Consider the following 22584-nt stretch of genomic DNA (forward strand, 5'->3'; position numbering starts at 1 on the left):
AACTAGACTGTATAAGCATGTCTTGCTTAGAATAAAGAAGACAGATATTGATTTGGTAATATCTTATCCACCTGGACTCATCTATCTAGAACATATCTGAGCACAAAAACTTCTAAAAAGTAAATTATGTAGACAAAATAGAAGCCTTTATGCACAGATCCATCCACTCGGGGCTTATGTACACTTATGTATCAGATCTGGACATGTGGTTTCCAAGCTGATCTGTGGATTTTGAAAACAGAAAATTAAAAGATATAAGAGGAATACAGTATAAAAGGAATGTCCCAGTAATGGTATAATAAAGTGACAGCTAACACTTTTAAAGGGAGTAAGAAAAAAGATGGAAAAAAATGGAAAAGAGTAGATAAAATCAGTCAAAAATTATCACCATCTGTTTCATTTAGGATCAAGTGCATTTTACTCATGGCAAAGGGATTTTTAAGATTTCTAGGGTGTGGTATTGGAATATAAAAGTTTGAACTATTTCTCTGGTAACTTTTATGCATTCAGGTGTGGGTGTTTCTATATATATGCTTGAGTAGGGCAATTGATGACCCTGGGGATGACCTCTGTTCATCAAGAGATGGTATATTCCGCTTTTAGGAGGACAAAGAATTATATACTAACTCTTAAAATATTCCCAATCAAAATATTTAGGATTAAAATTTTGATGCTTTAAGCATCAAGTCCTCAGCTCTTTAAAAAACTTGACTCTTCAGAGTCTTATTCAGTGAAAGATTGACATTTTACTGCATGGGAAAATCACACCACATAGAAAATATTAATTTATATTATAAAAAAGTCACAGTTGCCTTATAAGCAAGCAGTAATCTCTTTGAGTACTTTATAAATAACACATTATGTATATTATTCAGTTATAAAAAATTACCTTGCAACTCCCCAGAAACACATCTGAACATCTGTAGCACTTTGTGTCTGTTCCTCTCCTTTGCAATTTATTATATTATCATTTTGCTTGTTATAGCCCACCTTCCTGGGCATAAAATATGGTCTTATGTTTCCAGTTCCTTGTACATAGCAGATCCCAATAAATGTTTATTGAATGACTAATAATGAAACAAGTTATACTGAGTTTTCTAATTAATCCTTTACTAACCGTGTAAATACTTTCCATTATCTTTTTTTTCTCATTTTTGATTACACACTAAAATCTTTATGGGATTTGAACTGCATTTGATGGTTAGAGTTGTCAGAACACTTGAATTGCTTCTTTATGCCTTTTCTTTCTCCTTACTGAACTAAAGGGTGGAAGCAGCATGAGGCGTTGTGAAATGCGAATAGGTTATGGGCTTCAGATGAACCTCTGAAGTGTGTTTTCATGGCAGGCGTGTTCTTGCCTTGATGGGGTCACTGTGGTGAGGCTGGGGGCCGTTGGGGAGGCATATATCACAGCGTCGAAAGGATGCTCACCTGTGCTCACTCTGTTGTTGGTCCCAGGTGACTGTGGAGGAGGTCATGACCACAACTGCATATCTGGACCTTTTCCTGCGTAGCATCTCCGAGCCAGCACTACTTGAGATCTTCCTTCGTTTTATCCTATTGCACCAGCATGAGAATGTCCACATTCTAGACACTCTTACAAGCCGAATCAACACCCCATTTCGGGTAAGAAGAGCCTCAGAGGAGAGGAACTGACAACTCAGAACAGATTTCAGGAGTGTTTGTTTTTGGAATGAAATTATAAATATCAGTTTTGCTCTCTTTTCCTTGTTTTTTCCTACAGCCATTACGTTTCTTTCTATTGGGGTCAAGATGAACTGAATAATGTGTTTTGCTGTCAGGAATCCTTCTGTCAGAGAGGTGGCACTTACTGCCTTTCATAGGACATTTTTCTCAATTAGTATTGGCACTTCTGTAGAACTAGCAGAATGTACTTCTGAGGAGGTGAGATGCAGGGGAACATACGGGCTTGTGTGCAGGTAAACTCAAGGAACCAGAGTATATCAAGTCTGGGCATTAGAGATCATTATTTCTGTCCATGAGTATTTTGAAATTGAAGTCTCGAAGTTGTGAATTTAGGTGGTTACTCTTTAGCATGGAGCTCTGATGAACTTTGAAAATATTTCTTCCTAAAAGCTTCTCTATTTAACTGTAATTATTGTTTTAAAAACAGAAGAATGATACTTTGACCATATATCATTGAGTTTGTAACATATATATAGATTTTACAATATAGATATATAGATATAATATATACAACAGTAATCACACAAAGAGGAGGAAGAGGGAATAGAGCTATGTGGGAATAATCTATATTTCACTAGAACTAACTTAGTATGAATTTGAAGTAAATTCCAGTAAGTTAAATTGTATATTGGAAGCCCAGAGCAACCACTAAGAAAATAACTAAAAAATGGAAAATAAAAAAGTAAAAAAATCATTAAAGGGATTAAAATGTTATACCAGAGAAAATATTCATGTAACATTCCAGCTAACAGCAACAGAATACACATTCTCCTCAAGTGTACATGGAATATTTTCCAAGACAGACCATATGCTATGCCATATAACAGGCCTCAGTGAATTTAAAAGGATTGAAAGCATGCAAAGTATATTCTCTGATCACAGTGGATTGAAATTAAAAATTATTGGCAGAAAGAAATTTGGGAAATTCACAAATATTTGGAAATTAAACAGCACACTCCTAAATAATCGGTAGATCAAAGAAGAAATCACCAGGGGAAGGAGAATTTACATTGAGATGAATGAGAATGAAGACATGTACCAAAGCTTATGAGATGTAGTGAAAGCATTGTTTAGAGGGAAATATGTAGACATATGTTTTAAATGTGAAGAAAGAAGATCTCAAATCGGTAAGCTAATCTTCCACTTTAACACACTGGAAGAAGAAAAGTACCCTTAAAGCAAGCAGAAAGAAGAAAATAAGGATAAGAGCAAAAATTAATGAAATAGAAAATGGAGAAACAATAGAGAAAATCAACAAAACCAAAAGTTGGTTTTTTGAAAAGATTGACAAAATTGACAAACCTTTATTTAGACTGACCAAGAAGAGAGAAAAGTCAAATTTCTAAAATCAGTGATGAAAGAGGGGGATACTACTATCGACCTTACAGAAATGACAGCAATTACAAGGGAGTACTATGAACAACTGTATGCCAAAAGATAACTTAGATGAAGTAGACAAATTCTAGAAAGATACAAACTTCTGAAACTGATTCAGGAAGAAATGGAAAATCTAAATAGATCTATAACCAGCCAAGAGATTAAAAAACAGTAGTTTAAAAAAACTACCCACAAAGAAAAGCCCTGCTCGCCTCGCCTCACTGGTGAATTCTATTAAACATTTAAAGAAAAATTAAAAAGTAATGTCAACAAGATGGTGGAATAGGAAGCCCCAGGCCCTAATTTCTTCACAGAGACACTGACTTAACAAAAATTTGTGGACCAAATTGCCTTTGTTAGAACTACAAAAACCAGTTAAGAGGTTGCAACATGAAGCCAAGAAGAGGCATATTGAAGTGGGTAGGAAAATTGGTGGCATATTACCTGTCCTAGCCACTCCCCCTCCCCAGCACAGTGGGGCAAGATCAGGAGAAAACTCCCAACTACCCATTTTTTTCTTAGGAGGGAACAAGAAGAGTGAACTTTTCCTCTTATCTTCTGTCTTGTCTTTGGGAAAAGAGGAACAAAATAGCTACAAGATATACAGAAGACAATCAACAAAATGACAATGGTAAGTCCTTCCCTATCAGTAATTATTTTAAACGTAAATGGATTAAACATCCCAATCAAAAGACATAAATTGGCTAAATGGATAAAAGAACAAGATCCAAGTATATACTGTCTACAAGAGACTCGCTTTTGATCTAAGAACATACACATAGGCTGGAAGTCAAAAGTTGGAAAAAGATATTCCATGCAAATCGTAACTAAAATAGAACAAAGGTGGCCATACTTATATTTAAAAAATAGACTTTGAGATAAAGAGACAAAGGACACAAGAGACACACAAGACATTATATAATATAAAAAGGTCAATTCACCAGGAAGATATAATAATTGTAAATATGCACATAACATATATATATGTTATGAAGCAAACATTGACAGAACTGAAGCAAGAAATAGACAGTTGCACAATAATAGGAGACTTCAATGCCCTGCTTTCAATAATGGATAGAACAACTAGACAGATGATGAATGAGGAAACAGAGGATTTGAACAACGCTGTAAACCAACTGGCCCTAACAGACATATATAGAACACTCCACCCAGCAACAGCAGAATATACATTCTTCTCAAGTGCACATGGACCATTCTCTAGGATAGACCACATGTTAGATCACAAAATAAGGCTTAACAAATTTACAAAGATTAAAAGCATACAAAGATTTTTTTCTGACTGCAATGGAATGAAACTAGAATAGCAGAAGGAAAACTGGAAAAATCCCCAAATACATGTAAATTAAACAACATGCCCTTAAACAACCATTGGACCAAAGAAGAAATCACCAGGAATTTAGAAAATATCTTGAGATGAATGAAAATGAAAGCACAACATACTAAAACTTATGAGATGCAGTGAAAGCAGTACTAAGAAGGAAGCTGTAAACACTTAAATTAAAAGAGAAGATTTCAAAACAACCACCTAACTTTATGTCTCAAGGAGCTAGAAAAAGAAGGATAATTAAACTCAAAGTTGGCAGAAGAAAGGAAATAAGGTCAGAGAAAAAGAGACAATAGAGAATCGAGAAAACAATAGAAAAAACATCAATGAAACCAGGAGTTTTTTTGGAAAAAGAAAATCAACAAAATTGATAAACCCTTAGCTGGATTAAATAAAAGAGAAGACTGAAATAACTAAAATCAGAAATGAGAGAGGGGACATTACAACTTATGCCACAGAAATTAAAAAAAGGATTATAAGAGAATACTATGAACAATTACACAGCAACTAAATGGATAACCTAGAAGAAATGGATAAATTCTTAGAAATATACAACCCACCAAGACTTAATCATGAAGGAATTTTAAAAATCTGAACAGACTTACATCTAGTAAGGACAGTAATCAAAAATCACTCAACAAAGAATTAGCCCAAGACCAGATGACTTCACTGGAGAATTCTACGAAACATTTAATGAAGAATGAACACACCAGTCCTTCTCAAACTCCTAGAACATTGAATATCAGGGAACATTTCCAAACTCATTTTATGAGGCCAGCAGTAGCCTCATAAGGAAGCTAGACAAAGATTATAAGAAAAGAAAACTAGAGACCAGTATCCCTGATGAAAATTGATGCAGAAATGATAAAATGCTAGCAAACAGAATTCAACAACATGAGAAAGACTATACACCATGACTAAGTGGGATTTAGTCCTAGAATGCAAAGATGGTTCAACATATGAAAATCAGTCAGTGTAATATGCCACATTAGCAGAATAAAGAACAAACCCCCCATGGTCATCTCAATTGATGCAGAAAAAAACCTTTGACAAAATTAAACATCCTTTCATGATAAAAACAGTCAACAAACTAGAAATAGAAGGAAACAACGTCAACATAGTAAAGGCTATGTATGAAAGCCCACAGCTAGCATCATACTCAGTGGTAAAAGACTGAAAGCTTTTTCTCTGACATCAGGAACAATGTTAGGATGCCCACTTGGAAGTCCTAGCCAGAGCACTTAGACAAGAGAAAAAAATAGAAGGCATCCAAATTAGAAAGGAAGAAATTAAATTATCCCTGTTTGCAGACAACATGATCATACATACAGAAAACCCTGAAGATGCCACCAAAAAACTATTAGAACTCATGAATGAATTTAGTAAAGTTGCAGGATACAAAATTAACACACAAAGATCATTCCTATATACTAACAACAAACACTTAGAAAAAGAAGTTAAGAAAAACTATTTACAATAGCATCAAAAAGAATAAAATACTTGGCCAGGCATGGTGGCTCATGCCTGTAAACCTAGCACTCTGGGAGGCTGAGGTGGGAGGATTGCTTGAGGTCAGGAGTTCGAGACCAGCCTGAGCAAGAGTGAGATCCCATCTCTACTAAAAATAGAAAAATTAGCTGAGTGTGGTGGCACACACCTATAGTCCCAGCTACTTAGGAGGCTGAGGCAGGAGAATCACATGAGCCCAGGAGTTTGAGGTTGCTGTGAGCTAGGCTGATGCTGTGATACTCTAGCCTGGGCAACAGAGTGAGGCTCTTTCTCAAAAAAAAAAAAAAAAAAAAAAAAAAAAGGAAAGAAAAAAAGAATAAAACACTTAGGAATAAATTTAACTAAGGAGGTGAAAGATTTGTACACTGAAAACCACAAAATATTGCTGAAATGAGAGAAGAATAAATAAATGGAAAGACATTCCATGTTCGTGGATTGAAAGACTTACTTAACTGTCCATACTGCCCAAAGCAATCTACAGATTCAGTATAATAACTATAAAATCCCAGTGGTATTTTTTTTTGTAGAAATAAAAAAAAAAAACCTTAATATGCATGTGCATTGCCAAGGGACCCTGAATAGCCAAAACAATCTTGAAAAAGAGGAAAAAAGTTGGAGGGTTCACACTTCCTGATTTCCAAACATATTACGAAGCTATAGTAATCAAAACAGTGTGGTGCTAGCATAAAGACAGACACATAGACCAGTGAAGCAGATTAGAGCGCCTAGAAATGAGCCCTCATGCTGTGGTCAAATGATTGTCAACAAGGGTGCTAAGACCACACAATGAGGAAAGGACAGTCTCTGAGAAAACTGGATCTCCACGTGCAAAAGAATGAAGTTGAACCCTTACCCTACATCATATGCAAAATTAACTCAAAATTGACCAAAAACTTAAATGTAAAACCTAAAACCATAAAAATCCTTGAAGGAAACAGAAAGAGCTTCGTGACAGTGGATTTTATAATAATATCTTGGATATGACATCAAAATCACAGGCAAAAATAGACAAATGAGGGTATATCAAACTTAAAAACTTTGGTGCATCAAAGGAAACAACAAAATGAAAAGGCAACTACAGAATTGGAGAAAATATTTACAAGTCATATATCTGATAAGGGGTTAATATCCAGAATGTATACAAATTCCTGTAACTCAACAACAACCAAAGAACCCCAAATGATCTGTTTAAAAAAGGGGCAAATGATCTGAATAGACATTTCTCCAAAGAAGATATACAAAGGCCAAAAAGCATATGAAAAGATGCTTAACATCACCAATCATTAGGGAAGTCCAAATCAAAACCACAATGAAATATCTCATACCCATTGGGGTGGCCACTATCAAAAACAGCAGAAGAAAGTAAGTGTTGGTGAGAATGTGGAGAAATTGGAAGCTCTGTGCCCTGTTTGTGGAAATGTAGGATGGTGCAGTTGCTATGGAAAACAGTATGGAGGGTCCTCAAAAAGTGGAAAATAGAATTACCATATGATCCGGCAATCTCACTTCTGGGTATATATCTAAAGGAATTGAAAGCAGAATCTTGAAGAACTGGTTGTACACTCACATTCATGGCAGCATTAATTCAGTAGCCAAGAGGCTGAAGCAACCTAGGTGTCCATAAAAATGAACATAAAAATGAATGCATAAAAAAATGTGATATATACATACAATTGAATATTATTTAACCTTAAAAAAGAAGGAAATTTTTTCACATGCTACAGTGTGGATGAACTTTGAGGACATTATGCTAAGTGAAATTAAGCCAGTCACAAAAAGACAAAACTGTATGATTCCACTGAAGTGAGGTGTCTAAAGTCAAACTTACACAAAGTAAAATGTTGGTTGCCAAGGACTGGGTGATAGAGAAAATGTGGAGTTGTGTTCAGTGGTTACTGAGTTTCTGTTTTGTAAGACTGTGGTCCTCAACCCCTGGGCTGCGGACTGGTACCCCTCCATGGCCTGTTAGGAACTGGGCTGCACAGCAGGAGGTAAGTGGCAAACAAAAGAAGCTTCATCTGTATTTACAACCACTCCCCATTGCTCGCATCACTGTATAAGCTCTGCCTCCTGTCAGATCAGCAGGGCATTAGCTTCTCATAGGAGCACGAACCCCTACTGTAAACTGTACATGTGAGGGATCTAATGCCTGATGAGCTGAGGTGGAGCTGAGGTGGTGAAACTAGCGCTGGTGAGTGGCTGCAAGTACAGATTATCATTAGCAGAGAGGTTTGACTGCACAATAAATGTAATGCACTTGAATCATCCCAGAATCATGTGCCTCCCCCGTCATCCAAGGAAAAATTGTCTTCCATGAAACCGGTCCCTGGTGCCAAAAAGGTTGGGGACTGCTGTAGATGTAAATGTTTTAGAGACCTCTTGAGCAACAATGGGAACGTACTTAACAGTACTGAATTGTACACGTAAATGTGTTTTTTAATCACATTTTTTAAAAAAGAATAATTAATACCAATTCTTCAGCAAATCTTCTAAAAAATAGAAGAGGAGGAGATACTTCCCAGCTCACTCTATGAGGCCAATGTTATCCTAATTCCAAACCAGGCAGAGATATCACAAGAAAAGAAAACTACAGACTAACATCTGTTATGATATAGGCACAAAAATCCTCAATAAAACACTAGCAAATGGAATCTAGAATATATAGAAAGGATTATACACTATGATCAAGTGGGATTTATCAAACCAGGATTGCAAAACTGGTTTAAAATCTGAAAATCAGTTAATGTAATACATCATAGCAACAGGATAAAGAAAAAAAATCAAATGATTATCTGAGTAGACACAGAAAAAGCTTTTTACAAAATTCATCACTGCTTCATGATAAACATAATAAACTAGGAATAGAAGAGAACTTCCTAGCTATCTGATAAAGGGCATCTGTGAAAAAGTCAGTGCTAACAACATACTTAATGGTGAACAAAGCTTTTCCCCTAATAAAAAGAATAAGATAAAATATCTGCTCGCACCAGTTCTGTTCAACATAGTGCTTGAAGTTCTAGTCAGGGCAATTAAAGAAGAAAATGAAATTTAAAAATCCACATTCAAAGCAAAACCATCTGTATTTATGGGTGACATGGTTTACGTATTATCTACATGTAGATGTAGACAGCTAAGGAATGCACTAAAAAACTATTAGAATTAATAATAAGTTTGGAAAGATTGCAGGTTATAAGGTAAATGTACAAAAATCAGTTGTATTCTATACAGTAACAGGGAACAGTCCAAAAATCAAACCAATAAAATCCCATTTACAATAGCATCAAGAAGAATAAAATACTTAGGAGTAAGTTTCACAAAAGAAGTGCAAAACTTACGCTGTGAAAACTACAAAACATTGTTGAAAGAGATTAAGGACAACCTAAACAAATGGGAAAACATCCCATGTTCGTACATAAGAAGACTTAATATTATTAATATAGGAATACTCCCCTAATTGATTTGCAGATTCAGTGCATTCCCTGTGAAACTGCTAGCTGACCTCTTTGTTAAAATAGACAAGCGGATTCTAAAATTCGTGTGGAAATTCACGGAACCCAGAATAGCCAAAACAAACTTGAAAAAACAAAGTTGGAGAACTCACACTTTCTAATTTCAAAACTTGCTACAAAGCTGCAGTAATCAAAACAGTGTGGTACTGGTATAAGGATAGATATACAGATCCATGGAAAAGAATTGAAAGTCCCGAAATAAACGCATGTATCTCAGTGAATTTTCAACAAGGTTTCAAGCCCTTTCCATGGGAGAAAGAATAGTCTTTTTAATAAATGGTGCTGTCACAGTTGTATATCCGCATGCAAAATAATAAAGCTGAACCCTTATGTTACACCATGTACAAAAATTAACTCAAAATGGATCAAAGGCCTAAATGGAAGAGCTAAAATTATAAAACTCTTAGAAAACATAGGAATAAATCCTTGTGGCCTTGGCAGTGGTTTCTTAGATATTACACCAAAGGCATGAGCAACAAATGAAAAAATAGTGAAATTGAACATTATCAGAAATAAAAAGGTTTGTGCTTCAAAGGACACCATTAAGAAATTGAAAAGACAACCCACAAAAATGATTAAAAAATTTTGTAAACTATGTATCTGATAAGGTACTTGTACACAGAATCAGGAACTCCTACAACTCAAAAATAAAAGGACAAATACACCCTACTAAAGACGCTGAACAGTGATTTTCAGGGGTTACTATGGCAATAGATAAGAACTGAGTTTGGAAAAAGGAGATGTTGGATGGTACTATTGTGAGAAAGAACATAAAGATTTCCTAGGGGATAGGTGATGCCTAAGCTAAAGTTTCTGAGGATAAATAGGAATTAGCCTGTGGAGAAGGCGGGAAAAGGCATTCCAGGTAATGGAACAGCATGTGCAAAGACTTGGAATGGAGTCAGAGCGTGTTGCTTATGGCTAACTATAAGTATATGGCCTGCCCTGAACGTAAGAGATGTTTTGGGGCAGGCCAAGAACAGCTGTTTCTTTACAACACCATAGTGGATTTCATCGGCCAGGTTTTATACCCATCTTGCCTGGAAGACAGATGAGCATTTATTCTTCTGTACAAAGAATTAGAGCCTAAATTACTTAAATGGCCTAGTAGATTGATAGAAGTTTATTCTCTAAAGAGCACAATGATTTTATAATGTACCTTTGGGTATCTCTCCTATGTGGCAGTTTGTCTTTCCTTTTTGGAAATCAGAGATTGAAAGATTTCTTGTTTTTTGGATGAACTTCTTAGAAAAGTACATTATCTCACCCTCAACACTTTAGGATATGTATCCAAGGAGAATGTTTGCACCAAAGCCAAGAGAAGGTCTGAGGCTTGGCTGAGAACTCTGAAGGGCAAGTTGGCCAGGTTATATGCAGTTTTCTGTGAGCCCTATCTTGTAAATAACCAATATCATACTTGAAAATAACTTAGGAAAACAAATTACATACACAGGAGATTGTGTGTGGGTGTGGGTGTGGGTGTGGGTGTGTGTGTGAGGGAGAGAGAGAGGCAGAGAGAGGGAGAGAGTAGTGTTGGGGAATTGTAGGGGGCAGGTTTATCTGGATCTTTAGAAATTGGAAATATGAGCATAGGCATTTAAAAAATGCCTAGGATAATTCTGCATAATGGCATAATTCCAGACATTGGCTTTCCAATCAAATCCTGTAGAAGAACTGATACCCTGAATATATATTCTCCCTGGCAGAAGCATGCTTTTTATCAAAACTGTTTTTGTTTTTTTTTTTTTTAAAGAGGCCATTTTATTTTGTAATTCTACTTTATTTCCCATCTGTGGGGAGTGGAGTTATTCCAGTATCTGAAATGGAATGTGTGTTTGTTGCTTCCCAGCTCTGTGTGGTGTCCTTGGCGTTATTCAGAACTCTCATTGGTTTACATTGTGAAGATGTGATGTTACAACTAATTCTAAGGTGAGTTGCCTTCTTTGTTCCCTTTAAAGAAAAATTCCCTCTGTGCTTTATATACCTTACATTACTTTGGTAATATAAGCTAAGTAGGGGCCATGCATCTAAGGAAGAAAATTATCTAGAACATTAGTTTATTTTCTGCATTATTTCCCAAGGTTAATTTTACTTTTCCTATTAAAAGTTTTTAAGGGGCCATATATATTTTATTATGAACATGCTCCTGGGAACAATAGGTAGAATGCTTGGAAATTTTCAGAAGTATTATGAAAGTTCTTCTGATCTGTGGCTAAACATCTTTCTCCTGTGCATTTCTAGGGGAATTCTGCTATTAAAAACAACTTTCCAAATATGAATTGCTTTTGATATATAATTTTTTTTATTTCTGCTTTGGTAATGGTACACATCTGGTATGCACAGTCTGATCTGTGAGTATGTTTCAGTTAAATTCAGTGACTATTTATTGAGTACTTTCAGTGCACAATTCAGAAGGGAGTAAGGTGTAGAGTAGATGGACTGAAAAGAGCTTATGTACAAGGTAGCCAAGGTGTGTCCTTCAGAAGTACAGGTGGGAAAGGTTTTACGAAGTGGCTGGCATTTGAAGATGGGCATTGGGAGTCAAAGTGGACACCTGTTAAGATGACATTAATTTGGTAACTTTAGGTAGAGGACTCAGGAGCACCAAATCCTGTCTTGGCCCAGCAGTGCCTCTTCCTATCCAGATTCCTGAGGGAAGCTTCTGCTTTTGTGAAGGAAAGCAATGATGCTTCATTGTTAGCTCAGGATTTGGCCTTGAACCCCAGGGCAGAACTCTACAAACCACAGGCTAGACCATGGTGCACGTATTTCCTTCTTTTCTCCAAACCCAGATCCTGAATCTTGGAGTTGACTGCTCAAGTAAGACCCACCCTTGAACTACAGGAAATGGAGCCAGGGAGGATGTTGCCCCAAAGCTGAGAAAGGAGTGGAGGGCTAGGGCCAGAGGAGCTCAAGAGTTTGTGGCCAGGGTTTGTGCTCTGACATGCCCTTCTGGTAGCGTGGGAGGTGACAAAGAAAAAGAGTCACCAGGGTCCTCCAGCATGTACACCTCTCTCCTCTTCCCTTAGTGGACTTTCTGACCCTTCATTTGACCTGTCCTTGGGAATAAGGGTGGATGAAACTGGGGTTCTGATGTGACTGGAGTAGAAGTTACCAAGGAGAAGGCATTCTAATAGGTGCAGTAACATTTCCAAATAGGTAGCTCTGGAAAAGTGAGGGGTGTCAAAGTGGGATCCTAGTTAGAAATGTGAATCCTTGGCCTCCTCCCAGATCTACTGAATGAGAAACTGGGATTGAGGTTCAGCTAACTGTGTTTTTAACAAACTCTCCAGGGGATTCTGATGCCCCTACTAAATTTGAGAACCACTGGTTTGAGGAATGGTACCGTGTAGATGTAACATCCTTTCAAAAGAGAGTGATTGAAAAATCAGTCTGAAAAAGTTGGTGGTGGCATATTGTGCAGGGCTTTACAGAGTTGTTTTATGGGAGAGTATCACCTATTAATTTTTTAAATTTAAAAGTTTTTGGACTTTTTAGGGTTTTAGATTAGGTCATCAGTAACTAATCTTAAGGCATTAGTGGAGAACAAATCCGATCGATCATAAAGAAACACCCTTGGTAGTCTGGGCAGAGCATTAGTTATCTGTCCTAAAAAGATTACTTTAGCTCCCTAGCAAGTCTCTGCTGCTGATATGACAGAATGTATTAGCGAGGCCTGAATGGAATCCAGAAGAACAACTTGGCAAAGCCGTTTCTATTGCCAAAAACCCAGGCTTTTACTCCAACACACGAGTGAAACCTGATTATATTTAAATGTGAAATTCTTAAATACTGCTTCTTTGATGGCAGGAAAAGCAGCTGTCTCTTTCAGTGTTCCTGGAAGCCTGGCCTTGCTGGAGGTGCAGAGCTTCCCATCTCTGGGTCACCAGGTCAGATTTAGCCCCGGTGGTGGAAGCTTTTACTTGCTGGCTGTTCAGTGACCTTTACAAGGTGAGCTCTGAGCACCCTTTATCTGCTCACATTAGTGGTGCCTTGTTGTGTTGAAAACTGTCCTCAGAGATGGCGTCAGTCATGGCTTCTCTTGAGACCCAAACCTGTACCTTATGAAGATGAAGAAAGTGGCTCATGGTTGAAACACGTAGATGTCCAAGTCAGGGATGTTCATTCCCAGGGTTAATAAGGACAAATAATTTGCCAGAAAAGTGCCTGCAGGGCATGTTATCACAAGCTCTGAATGGAATAGTGGGGAAAATGCCAGACCTGAGGTTGGGAGATGGGCTTGACCTACTGGTCCTAGGCTCTCTGAGCCCAGGTTTCTTTGTTTCTTTAGGATGATAGTGACAATAATGTAATACTATAGTTGCTCTTTATTGAACCTTTACTCTATTTCTAATTCTTCCGCATTGCCTGGGGGAACCAGGAGGAGAGCAAGTGAGAGGACTCACGGGTACCGACTTCTGTCGATCGGGCACATGATAGGCACATAGGAGACCCCTGGTTTCTGGTCTCCTTCTCCAAGCTGCTGACATGACTCGACGTGCTCTGGTTTGGGGATGTGCTACCTTATCAGGTTATTGGGAGGATCACAGTGGTGATATCTGGGAAAATGCTTTGAAACACTGTGAAATATTATACAAATTTAAGGAAGGGGAATTTTCTATACATTTTAAAGTAATGAAAACAATTCTATTCTGATTTAGAATCTGTACCAAAATCAAGGACAATAAGAAATGTTTATTCTTCTAGTCATTTAAATATTATTTTGAGGGACATAAAAAATAGATTTATCATGCATCCTTTTTGTTGTTGCTGCTGCTGCAGTCATTTGAATGTATGCGATGTACTTGTAGATCTGAGAAGCAGTAGAGCAGTGAGGATTATGTGGATGCTTTTAATGAAGGTATTTGTTATGTGATAAATAATAGCCATGTGTCAATTTTTGTTGCAACCCAAATACTCTCGAATATCAACATTTCAAAGTGATAATCCATTTGTAGCTGGTATTAGTTTCTTTCATTTGGCAAAATGTCAGAAAAGTGAGCTGAAATAAGGTACCCCCAAAGAGAGGATATTTTAGTGAGCAGACAACCAAGGAGAAATTGTCCACTGCCACGGATGTGACATACGATAGGCCAAAGGCAGGCAGGAAATGTTGACAAGCAGGGAAGTGACGGATCACTGCCATCATCCCAGAATGTCCCAGTAGAGACACAATTTAATTGCTTCATTGAATGCCATTTCTGAATATTCTGGTTAGGGTGTTTTTTCAGAAGTGCTGGTCCATTGTCAGGTTTCTGAACTGCATTGTCTGTTGTGTTCAGATAGAGGCTGTTTTGCTTGAAGAGGAGCTGTGTGTACACTTCAGGAACATTTCCATCTGCGTAGGAGGTGGGGGTCTGGAGGAGAAGAAAAACATGCAAACAAATAAAAAGAGCCAGCCAGCCTGAGGGAAAATGCATAGGAGAAATATGGCCAGAACTTCTTTGAACAACAAACGATGTTTGTGAAATCCACTAACATTGCTTTGTAGATTTTTGGCTACTGCTGCATTGTTGGGGGTGTCATCATCTCAGAAGATGCACTTCACTTACCTCCTTGGACTTCGCTGCTTTGTTTTGCTTGTTTTGGGTCAATATAGCAGTAGGCAATACATGTTCTTTGTTGTCAATTGATTGGCACTGATTTATTTCAGAAGTGATGGTAACTTATTTTAATGAACGATATCCAAGAAAATAGGAAATAGACCCAGGGTTGTAGAGGGGTGGGAAGTACTGAGAATAGGCAGGACAACATGGGCAATATTTTTTTTCCTGTTATGTTGAAGAATGGCTTCAAGGAATCTGGACCTCTGAAGTTAGATACTTGTTAGTATCTGATCATTTTTACTGTTTCCCGAATTTAATTAAAATTTCCAGACAAAATAAATATAGTAAAAATAAAAAGATAGTTTGATGATAAATACCTGTACTAAATTCGTAAGTGATGTTTCTGCTATTGACAACCAGTTCATTTTGATATTTGACATTTGGGGAGTTTCTGGCATTCCTTCTGTCCCTAATCTTTCCCTGTACATGATGGAAAGACAGAGGGTCCAGGTATGGTTTTTCTACTCTTCCCTCTGGGATGACCCTTCATTTTAAAGGCACAGCAGAACCACCATTTTGTTTTGTTTTCTTTTTTTAAAAATCGATCTTTAATAGTTATGCATTTAAGGGGCAGATGTGATATATATTGATACTGTATACAATGTGTAATGATCAGATCATGGTAATTGAGATATCCATCACCTCCAACATTTATCTTTTCTTTGTGTTGGGACTATTATAGTTCTTTTCGTCTAGCTATTTTGAAATATACAGTAAATTATTGTTAACTATAATTTCCCCACTGTAGTATCAAATACTGGAACTTATTTCTTCTATTCGACTGTATTTTTGTACTCCTTAACTAACAACTAACTTGTCTTCATCCTTCCCTCTTTCCCCAGCCTCTGGTACCCTCCATTCTACTCTCTTCCTCCATGAGATCCACTTTTTTAGCTCCCATGTGTGAGTGAGAACATGTGATACTTGTCTTTCTGTTCCTGGCTTATTTCACTAACATAATGACCCCCAAGAACTACTGCTTTGAATACCAAGAGTGGTTGTTCATTTGAACAGACTCCTGCATTTCCAATTTCGTAGAATCTCTCCTTTAACTCTTAGGGGATCTCCCTGTATTTGATTTATTCAGAAGAAAATTCTTAGTTTCTACTGAAAGCATGTATTTGCAAAGTTGCAAATTCTCAATAACTCTTTAAGATAAGTTCAGGTTACCCACTGGTGATATTTGATAAATGGCTTTATTAGCTTTGATCCAGTATTTCATTTTTAATACTTCAAAGAGTAGAAACCTATGTATGTTAACTTAAATCATGAAATATGCTTGGTTTGGGCTGTAAGTAGTCATTGAGTTCCTGCAGTATATAAAAGCACTGAGGCAGTTTATTTCTTAAATAATTAATGACCAAAATAAGGATATAATAAATCCTGTGTTATCTGAATTTCCCTAGGCCTCACCAGTGTATGGGACAAAGGTAGTTCACATCAACAGCCACAGGACAGGTTTCCCCAGCTCTCCCGCTGGCCACCTCAGGTCAGATCTTGACTTCCTGCAAAGCATCAGCCATTGCTTCCCGGGGTCCCCAAGCAAGAGTCTTACATACATTCATGAACATGCCTCTCTTCCTCCACAGTCGCCTCAGCAGCATCTGCTGTGGTCTCCTCACCTTCTCTGGCTCCTTTTGTTGTGGCCACCTCACCTCTGTCCCTGCTGTGCCCCCGGCCCCTCCACCTTCCCTTGGTGCCCTCTTGGCCCCAACTGTGCCATGTTCAGACAGAGGTGGGAGAATGCCTCTGTCCCCTGTGTCATTCCTGGCTGCCAGAGCATCTCTACTCACCGAGATCCTTGTGAAACACTGCTCCTTCATTTTCTTCCAGTGGCATCCATTTTCCTCCAGTGGGGCTCAGATAAAGTCCCCGAAGCTGAGCCAAGCATTAGAGAAGAGCTCCCTCCTTTCTCATTCTGTCCTCCTCCATCTTTCCTTTTCGTTCTTGTAAACTTTGGCTTTCATGAAACTGAGCTTATTAAAATAGATGTTACCACATCAGACATGCAGGGTTGTGTCTGGTTCTTAATGGTAGCAGTTGAAGTTTGTATATGCCCACAGGTGCAGTGAGGGGAGGGACCAGGACCCCCTTACCTAACTATACAAGGTAGTTAGAGTTCTTGAGAAATGGTTTGATTTTTTTTTTTTTTTTTTTGGAGAACTGAAGGTTAAGTGGCAAGTTTGTCATTTCTTACCTGGAAAGTATTATTAAAACCTTTAGGGTAAAGTACCACAACAAGAATTGAATCTTTCTTTTCTCTTTGACTCAGGCTCTTGCAATGGCTCTTGCATTAATACACACTCAGGCTTTCCTCATTTGGATCAGCAGGAGGTATGGGAAATGGCTTAATGTTTCTAGGCCTTAAGACATATACCCTAAACGTTGTACTTTTTATCTTTTTTATGAAAAATTTAATCTTAGCTTGTTTTCCTCTGGACTGCTGCTTTCTCAAAGGCTGATTACAGAAACAAAACCATTCTGGTTTATTGAAAAGTTGGGATTATTCCCAGAAGAGCTGTCTCATCTGGAATTGGCTCCTGTACACAAATGTGATGCTTGGCCCTGGCTCTGAGTCCTTTATCCCATTTGCTCCACCTTTGTTTAAGTAAACAGTATGGTTTTTTCCCTGTTAAGAAAGTAAGCCATTTAAACACACTTTATTCTACCCATGCAGCCACTGATGTGCTCCAGGTGTGTCAGAAATGATTGCCCAGCGTTTCTTGTCTCCAGTTTCATAACGATACTAAAATGCTTTTGATCACAAACCCAAAGTGTTTTGTGTGAAATGGGGTCCAGTGATCCTCAGTGAGTCATTGGCCACTATATTTTTTCCCTGGTCACTCATGACAGCATAAGAAGAGGTTTACACTACAGGGTGGATATTTGCCGCTGCCATTCAGTGCCCACTATGAGCCAAAGTTTCCAGGATTATAAAACAAAATATTGAAGCAGGCCCTTGCTGTGGTAGCACATTATATTGAGGAGGCAGACACTGAAATAATTGTCGTACAAGGTAACAGTGCTTAATGGAGGCCTGGGAGCATAGCGGAGAGGAAGATTAGCTCTGTCTTGGAGTAGGGAGCCAGGAGGCCTTCCCAGAAAAGGTGACAGACACTGCGGCTGGACTTTGTGGCATGAAAGGTATCTGTCAGGCAGAAAAAGGGGACGCACACTCCAGGTGAAGAGTACAGTGGGTGGAAAGGCCCACAGGCAAAGAGGGATTGGTACGAGATGAAGTTTGTGTGGGGTGAACTGTGAAGGCCCATAAATGCTCTGCACAGAGGTTCTGTTGGAAGAAAGAAGCACTTGACAAGTTTCAGGCAAGGGTATGACGGGTAGATTGAGAGCCGGGAGAGGATGAGTCCACCCCTGGCCATGACCAGTCCCTATTATGGTTTAGAATGTTAGTCCTGGTGATGGTTTAGGACATTGTGGAGACTGAATGTGGCTCTTTTTGTCATTCTAGGTATCTGATCCCCTGCAATCACATGATGCTGAGTCAAAGGTGGGCTGTGAAGGAGAGAGACTGTTACTCTGTTTCTGCGGCCAAGCTGCTTGCCTTGACCCCCGTCTGCTGCTCCAGTGGAATCACTCTGACGCTCGGGAACCAAGAGAGGGATTATATTCTCTGGTCAAAGTATACGCACGATAGTCCAGGTAGGAAGGTGCTGGTGATGGTCTTTAAACAAAACGATGCCAAATCCGTCGCTCCTTAGGATATGTGTCTCTTTAGGTAGGTAGGGAATAATGCAGTGGGTCTAGTTTCTTTTAGGAATGACCAACTGGGTCTAGTTTCTTTTAGGAATGACCAATGCTTTTCTGCTTGTAAGGAGTTATGACACTTTGTAACGAGTGTTCATTGAAGCACCCACTTGTCACCTAGTTAGTGCTCCCACACCTTTATTTTAAGTGGACTTTCTAGTGACATTCTCTGCTGGCATCCTCTGAGTCCAAGCGAATGAAAACATGTATAGCATGTCTTCTAAAACAAAATGGGGGTGAGAGGTGTGGTTATGGCTGTAGCTGAGATAGAGTTAGCCCTTATTTTAATTTCCAAAATGCCATTTTTGGAAATACATACTTTCCAAATGATGTATACATATAATATCATTATAAAGCTTGAAAGTTGTGATATGACGACAGTGTCTGATTCATTTGATTGACCTAATCAGAGGCTTTCATAAATACTGTTTTTACAGGTCTTATAATACTCAGGTGCTGTTTGCCAGTTACAGTTCACCTCATACAAGTAAAGTTTAAATGGCCCCTTCTGTCAACCTTGGCCCCCTGACAGGCAGTTGGAGCAAGGGGGCATTTGTGTATTTCTGATGGTCATATGGCTGTTTCAGTTCAGGAACATTCTGCTGTACTGTGACCACTAGGAAATGGTCCAGTCCTCGTGTTGACTCAAATGTTTCCGATCTGTATTCTGATATCCACCCTAACATGTTGTTCTGTCCACCCAGCCACACTCCTCTTAGATAAAATAGATTTAAAAACCAAGTTACTTGACTAAGAAAATATCAGCATATTTGATGTAAATGTAATTTCTGTAAATGAAGGTTGTCTTGCTGATTCTTGGTCTTTATATAAAGATACAGTTTGTGCATGGAAATTAATCTATGTGACTATATCTTAATAATATTTCCCTGTTGGAAAAACTAGTGTGGATATATTATATTTTCTCACCTAAGTTATTTTTAAAACATTTTAAAAATTAATGTTTTTTAAATTTACCAGAAAAGTTGTTTCAAGAATGATTTTGTGGCTAACTTTGCCCCAGAATTCTAGATTCAAATTAAACATTATTGTCCATAACTTGCCAACTTCTTTCCCCATATGATCACTTTTTATGCTTTGAAGAATATATACTAGTATTCCCACTTTACAGATGAAGAAACAAACTCAGAGAGAGGAATTGACTTGTTCAAGGTTATACAGCTGGTAGGTTCTCTGATTCTAAATTCCATGTTCTTCTGTCCTGCCTCTGGGGTTGCATTAACAGCAGATAAAAGCTCTAATGGATGGATGGTCACATAGTAGCTACCTAGAGTAATTATTGTGCAGTGGTAAGTAATTTGTTCAAAAAAGTAGAAAACCTAAGTCTTGGCTCTGCTACTTTCTTGGGTAAATTACTTAACCTTTCTAAATTTTTTTTCTTTTCTGTAAAATAGTACCACCTCAAAGGATTATTCTAAGGATAAATGAGTTAAGATATGTAAAGCTCTTAGAAGACGGCCTGGCATGTAGTAAGTGCTCAATAAATGTTGCCAGTAGTAATTTTTGATGTATTTTTAAAGTAGATAAGAGATAAACACTAACCTTTTAGCAGTAGAGCTGTAAGAAATGAATGACGTCTATCTATGCTAATGACTAATGTGTACCCTTAAAGGCTCATTTCTGGCCCAGTCTGTTAGAGATTTGGATCATGAAGAGACACGAAGCTAGCACAGGTGTGGCACTGAAGTAAGAATCGGAGTTGTCATGAAATATCCTGCGCTTGAATTGTGGCTCTGCCACAATTTGGATTGGGTGTTCTTTCATCTCTGAGCCTATTTCTATATCTGTAAATGGAGAAAATAGTATTTACCATTTAGAATCATGGGAGAATTAGCATTGATAAAGCATCTGCAACATATCAGATGTTCAAGAAATGGTAGAAGAAATATATATACACACGTACACATATATATAATTTCCTTGTCTGAGTCTTTTTTTTTTTTTGAGTGAAAACGTAAACTTAAATGCAGATGTTTTCACAATTATTTCAGTAATGAAATTGGAACTTTTCATATCAAAGGCAGTCATGGTAACATAGGAAGCATTCTTAGGTTAAAATGACTTCTGTAGTGAATATAACTTTACTGTAAGAGACCATTTGATATAGTCCTCATAGCCCAGGAAGGCAGAATGAGTTAAGAAGCTTTTCTAAAAACCTAGGGTTTTTCTACAGAAAATCTGGTTCCCAAATTTGTGGATTACTATCCTTCTACTTTAGATTCCAAAACCTTTTAAGTTATTACCACCCTGCGGCAGGTACCATATTAGGTTTATTACCTAATTGAGCCCTCTCAACAACCCGAGAGGTTGCCGTCATAGCTCTTCTTTCTCTAGTGACCGAGACCACATAACTGTTTTCCGTTGGCCGTGGCCAGTACCTGACTGGCCATGTTGGTTTTATATCTTCTGTGAGGGTAGAGTTTCTATTATTATCTTTCCTTCTTACACCCTATTCATTTTTTATTATTCAGAAATCATTGAATCAGACATTATCAGACCTAAGTAGCTGGTGAGGCAGAGTCTTAGCCCAGTGGGTCACATCCCCACCCACCACAGTTGTCCCCACACCTCTCTGTTCTGACCGGCGTCTGCCTCCTGTGCAGGGTCCGTGGAGCAGCCGCTCCCAGAGCCGTTCTCCCCGGCGGCCTGCATCGTGGAGTATGGGAAGGCCCTGGACATCAGCTACCTGCAGTACCTCTGGGAGGCCCACACCAACATCCTGCGCTGCATGAGGGACTGCCGCGTCTGGTCCGCTCTGTATGACGGGGACTCCCCTGATGCCGAGACGTTTCTCCAAGGTCTGACAGAGGAGGGCAGCGCCAGCTCAGCCTGCCCTGTGTTTGGGCTCCCGCAGCAACTCCCCAGGAAGACTGGACCTCAGCTGCCTCCCAGAAAGGACAAGACCCAGACGGAGCTGGAATGGGATGACAGCTACGACACTGGGATCTCCTCAGGGGCTGATGTGGGCTCCTCCAAGCCTTTTGATGATCTGGAGGCTTCAGGCCCCCCGGTGCCCATCGATCCCCCCAAACATATCCAGGAGATGAAGAAGAATGCTATCCTGCTCTTCAAAGGGTCCTACATCGAGGAGTCAGACTTTCAGGACGATGTGATAGTGTACAGGCTGTGTGCTGAGAAGGACTCTGAGGACACCAGGGATGCCCAAGAGGAAACCGCGAAGCCACCAGCTGACACCCAGACCAGTGTTCAGAGTGTCCCTGTGAACAATGGCCCCCTCGTCAGCCCCCAGCTAGAGATCGATTCAGAGGAGGAACACAATAGGGACAGTTCAGACCTATTTCCAAATGTGTCCAAGGAGCCAAAGGAAGAGAGTGAGCCTGAAGTAGCCCAAGATTCAAACTTAGAGTTAGCGTCCCCTGTCTCTGATGCAGAGCACAATACAAACCCAACGGTTATCAACCCAGAGAGTGAAGATTTCATCGCCCACTATGACCAGATCATTAAGGAACTGGATTCTGACACCCAGGGCTTGATAGAGCAGACTTTTCCCACACCTGATCCCTTGCTGCTCCCAAAGGAGGAGGAAGGAAAGGAAGAAGAGAGCAAAGGAGAAGAGGAGGAGGAGGAGGGGAAGAATGCACTAGAAGAGGAAGAGGATGACTTCGACTCTTTCACGGTGGAAGCTCCTGCTGTAGAGACCGTGCCTTCCCCATTTGGGGTGAGAGATGAGACTGCCTTTGCCAGTCACCATCCCGTGAGGACTCAGAGCACCCCGTTCACAGGTGAC

The 22584-nt window shown here is 38.9% G+C and overlaps 1 protein-coding gene across 1 annotated transcript in view; it reads left to right on the forward strand.

Annotated features, from left to right (window-relative positions):
• Nucleotides 1-22584, forward strand: part of FHIP1A (FHF complex subunit HOOK interacting protein 1A) — an 84033-nt gene that overhangs the window by 48579 nt on the left and 12870 nt on the right. Inside the window, exons 5-8 of the mRNA XM_069493211.1 lie at nucleotides 1459-1626; nucleotides 11297-11376; nucleotides 18523-18713; nucleotides 21440-22579. Coding sequence (XP_069349312.1) covers nucleotides 1459-1626; nucleotides 11297-11376; nucleotides 18523-18713; nucleotides 21440-22579 — 1579 coding nt within the window. The remainder of the gene's footprint in view (nucleotides 1-1458; nucleotides 1627-11296; nucleotides 11377-18522; nucleotides 18714-21439; nucleotides 22580-22584) is intronic.

This window comes from Eulemur rufifrons, chromosome 18, assembly GCF_041146395.1.
Source record: "Eulemur rufifrons isolate Redbay chromosome 18, OSU_ERuf_1, whole genome shotgun sequence".
NCBI classification, from domain to species: domain Eukaryota; kingdom Metazoa; phylum Chordata; class Mammalia; order Primates; family Lemuridae; genus Eulemur; species Eulemur rufifrons.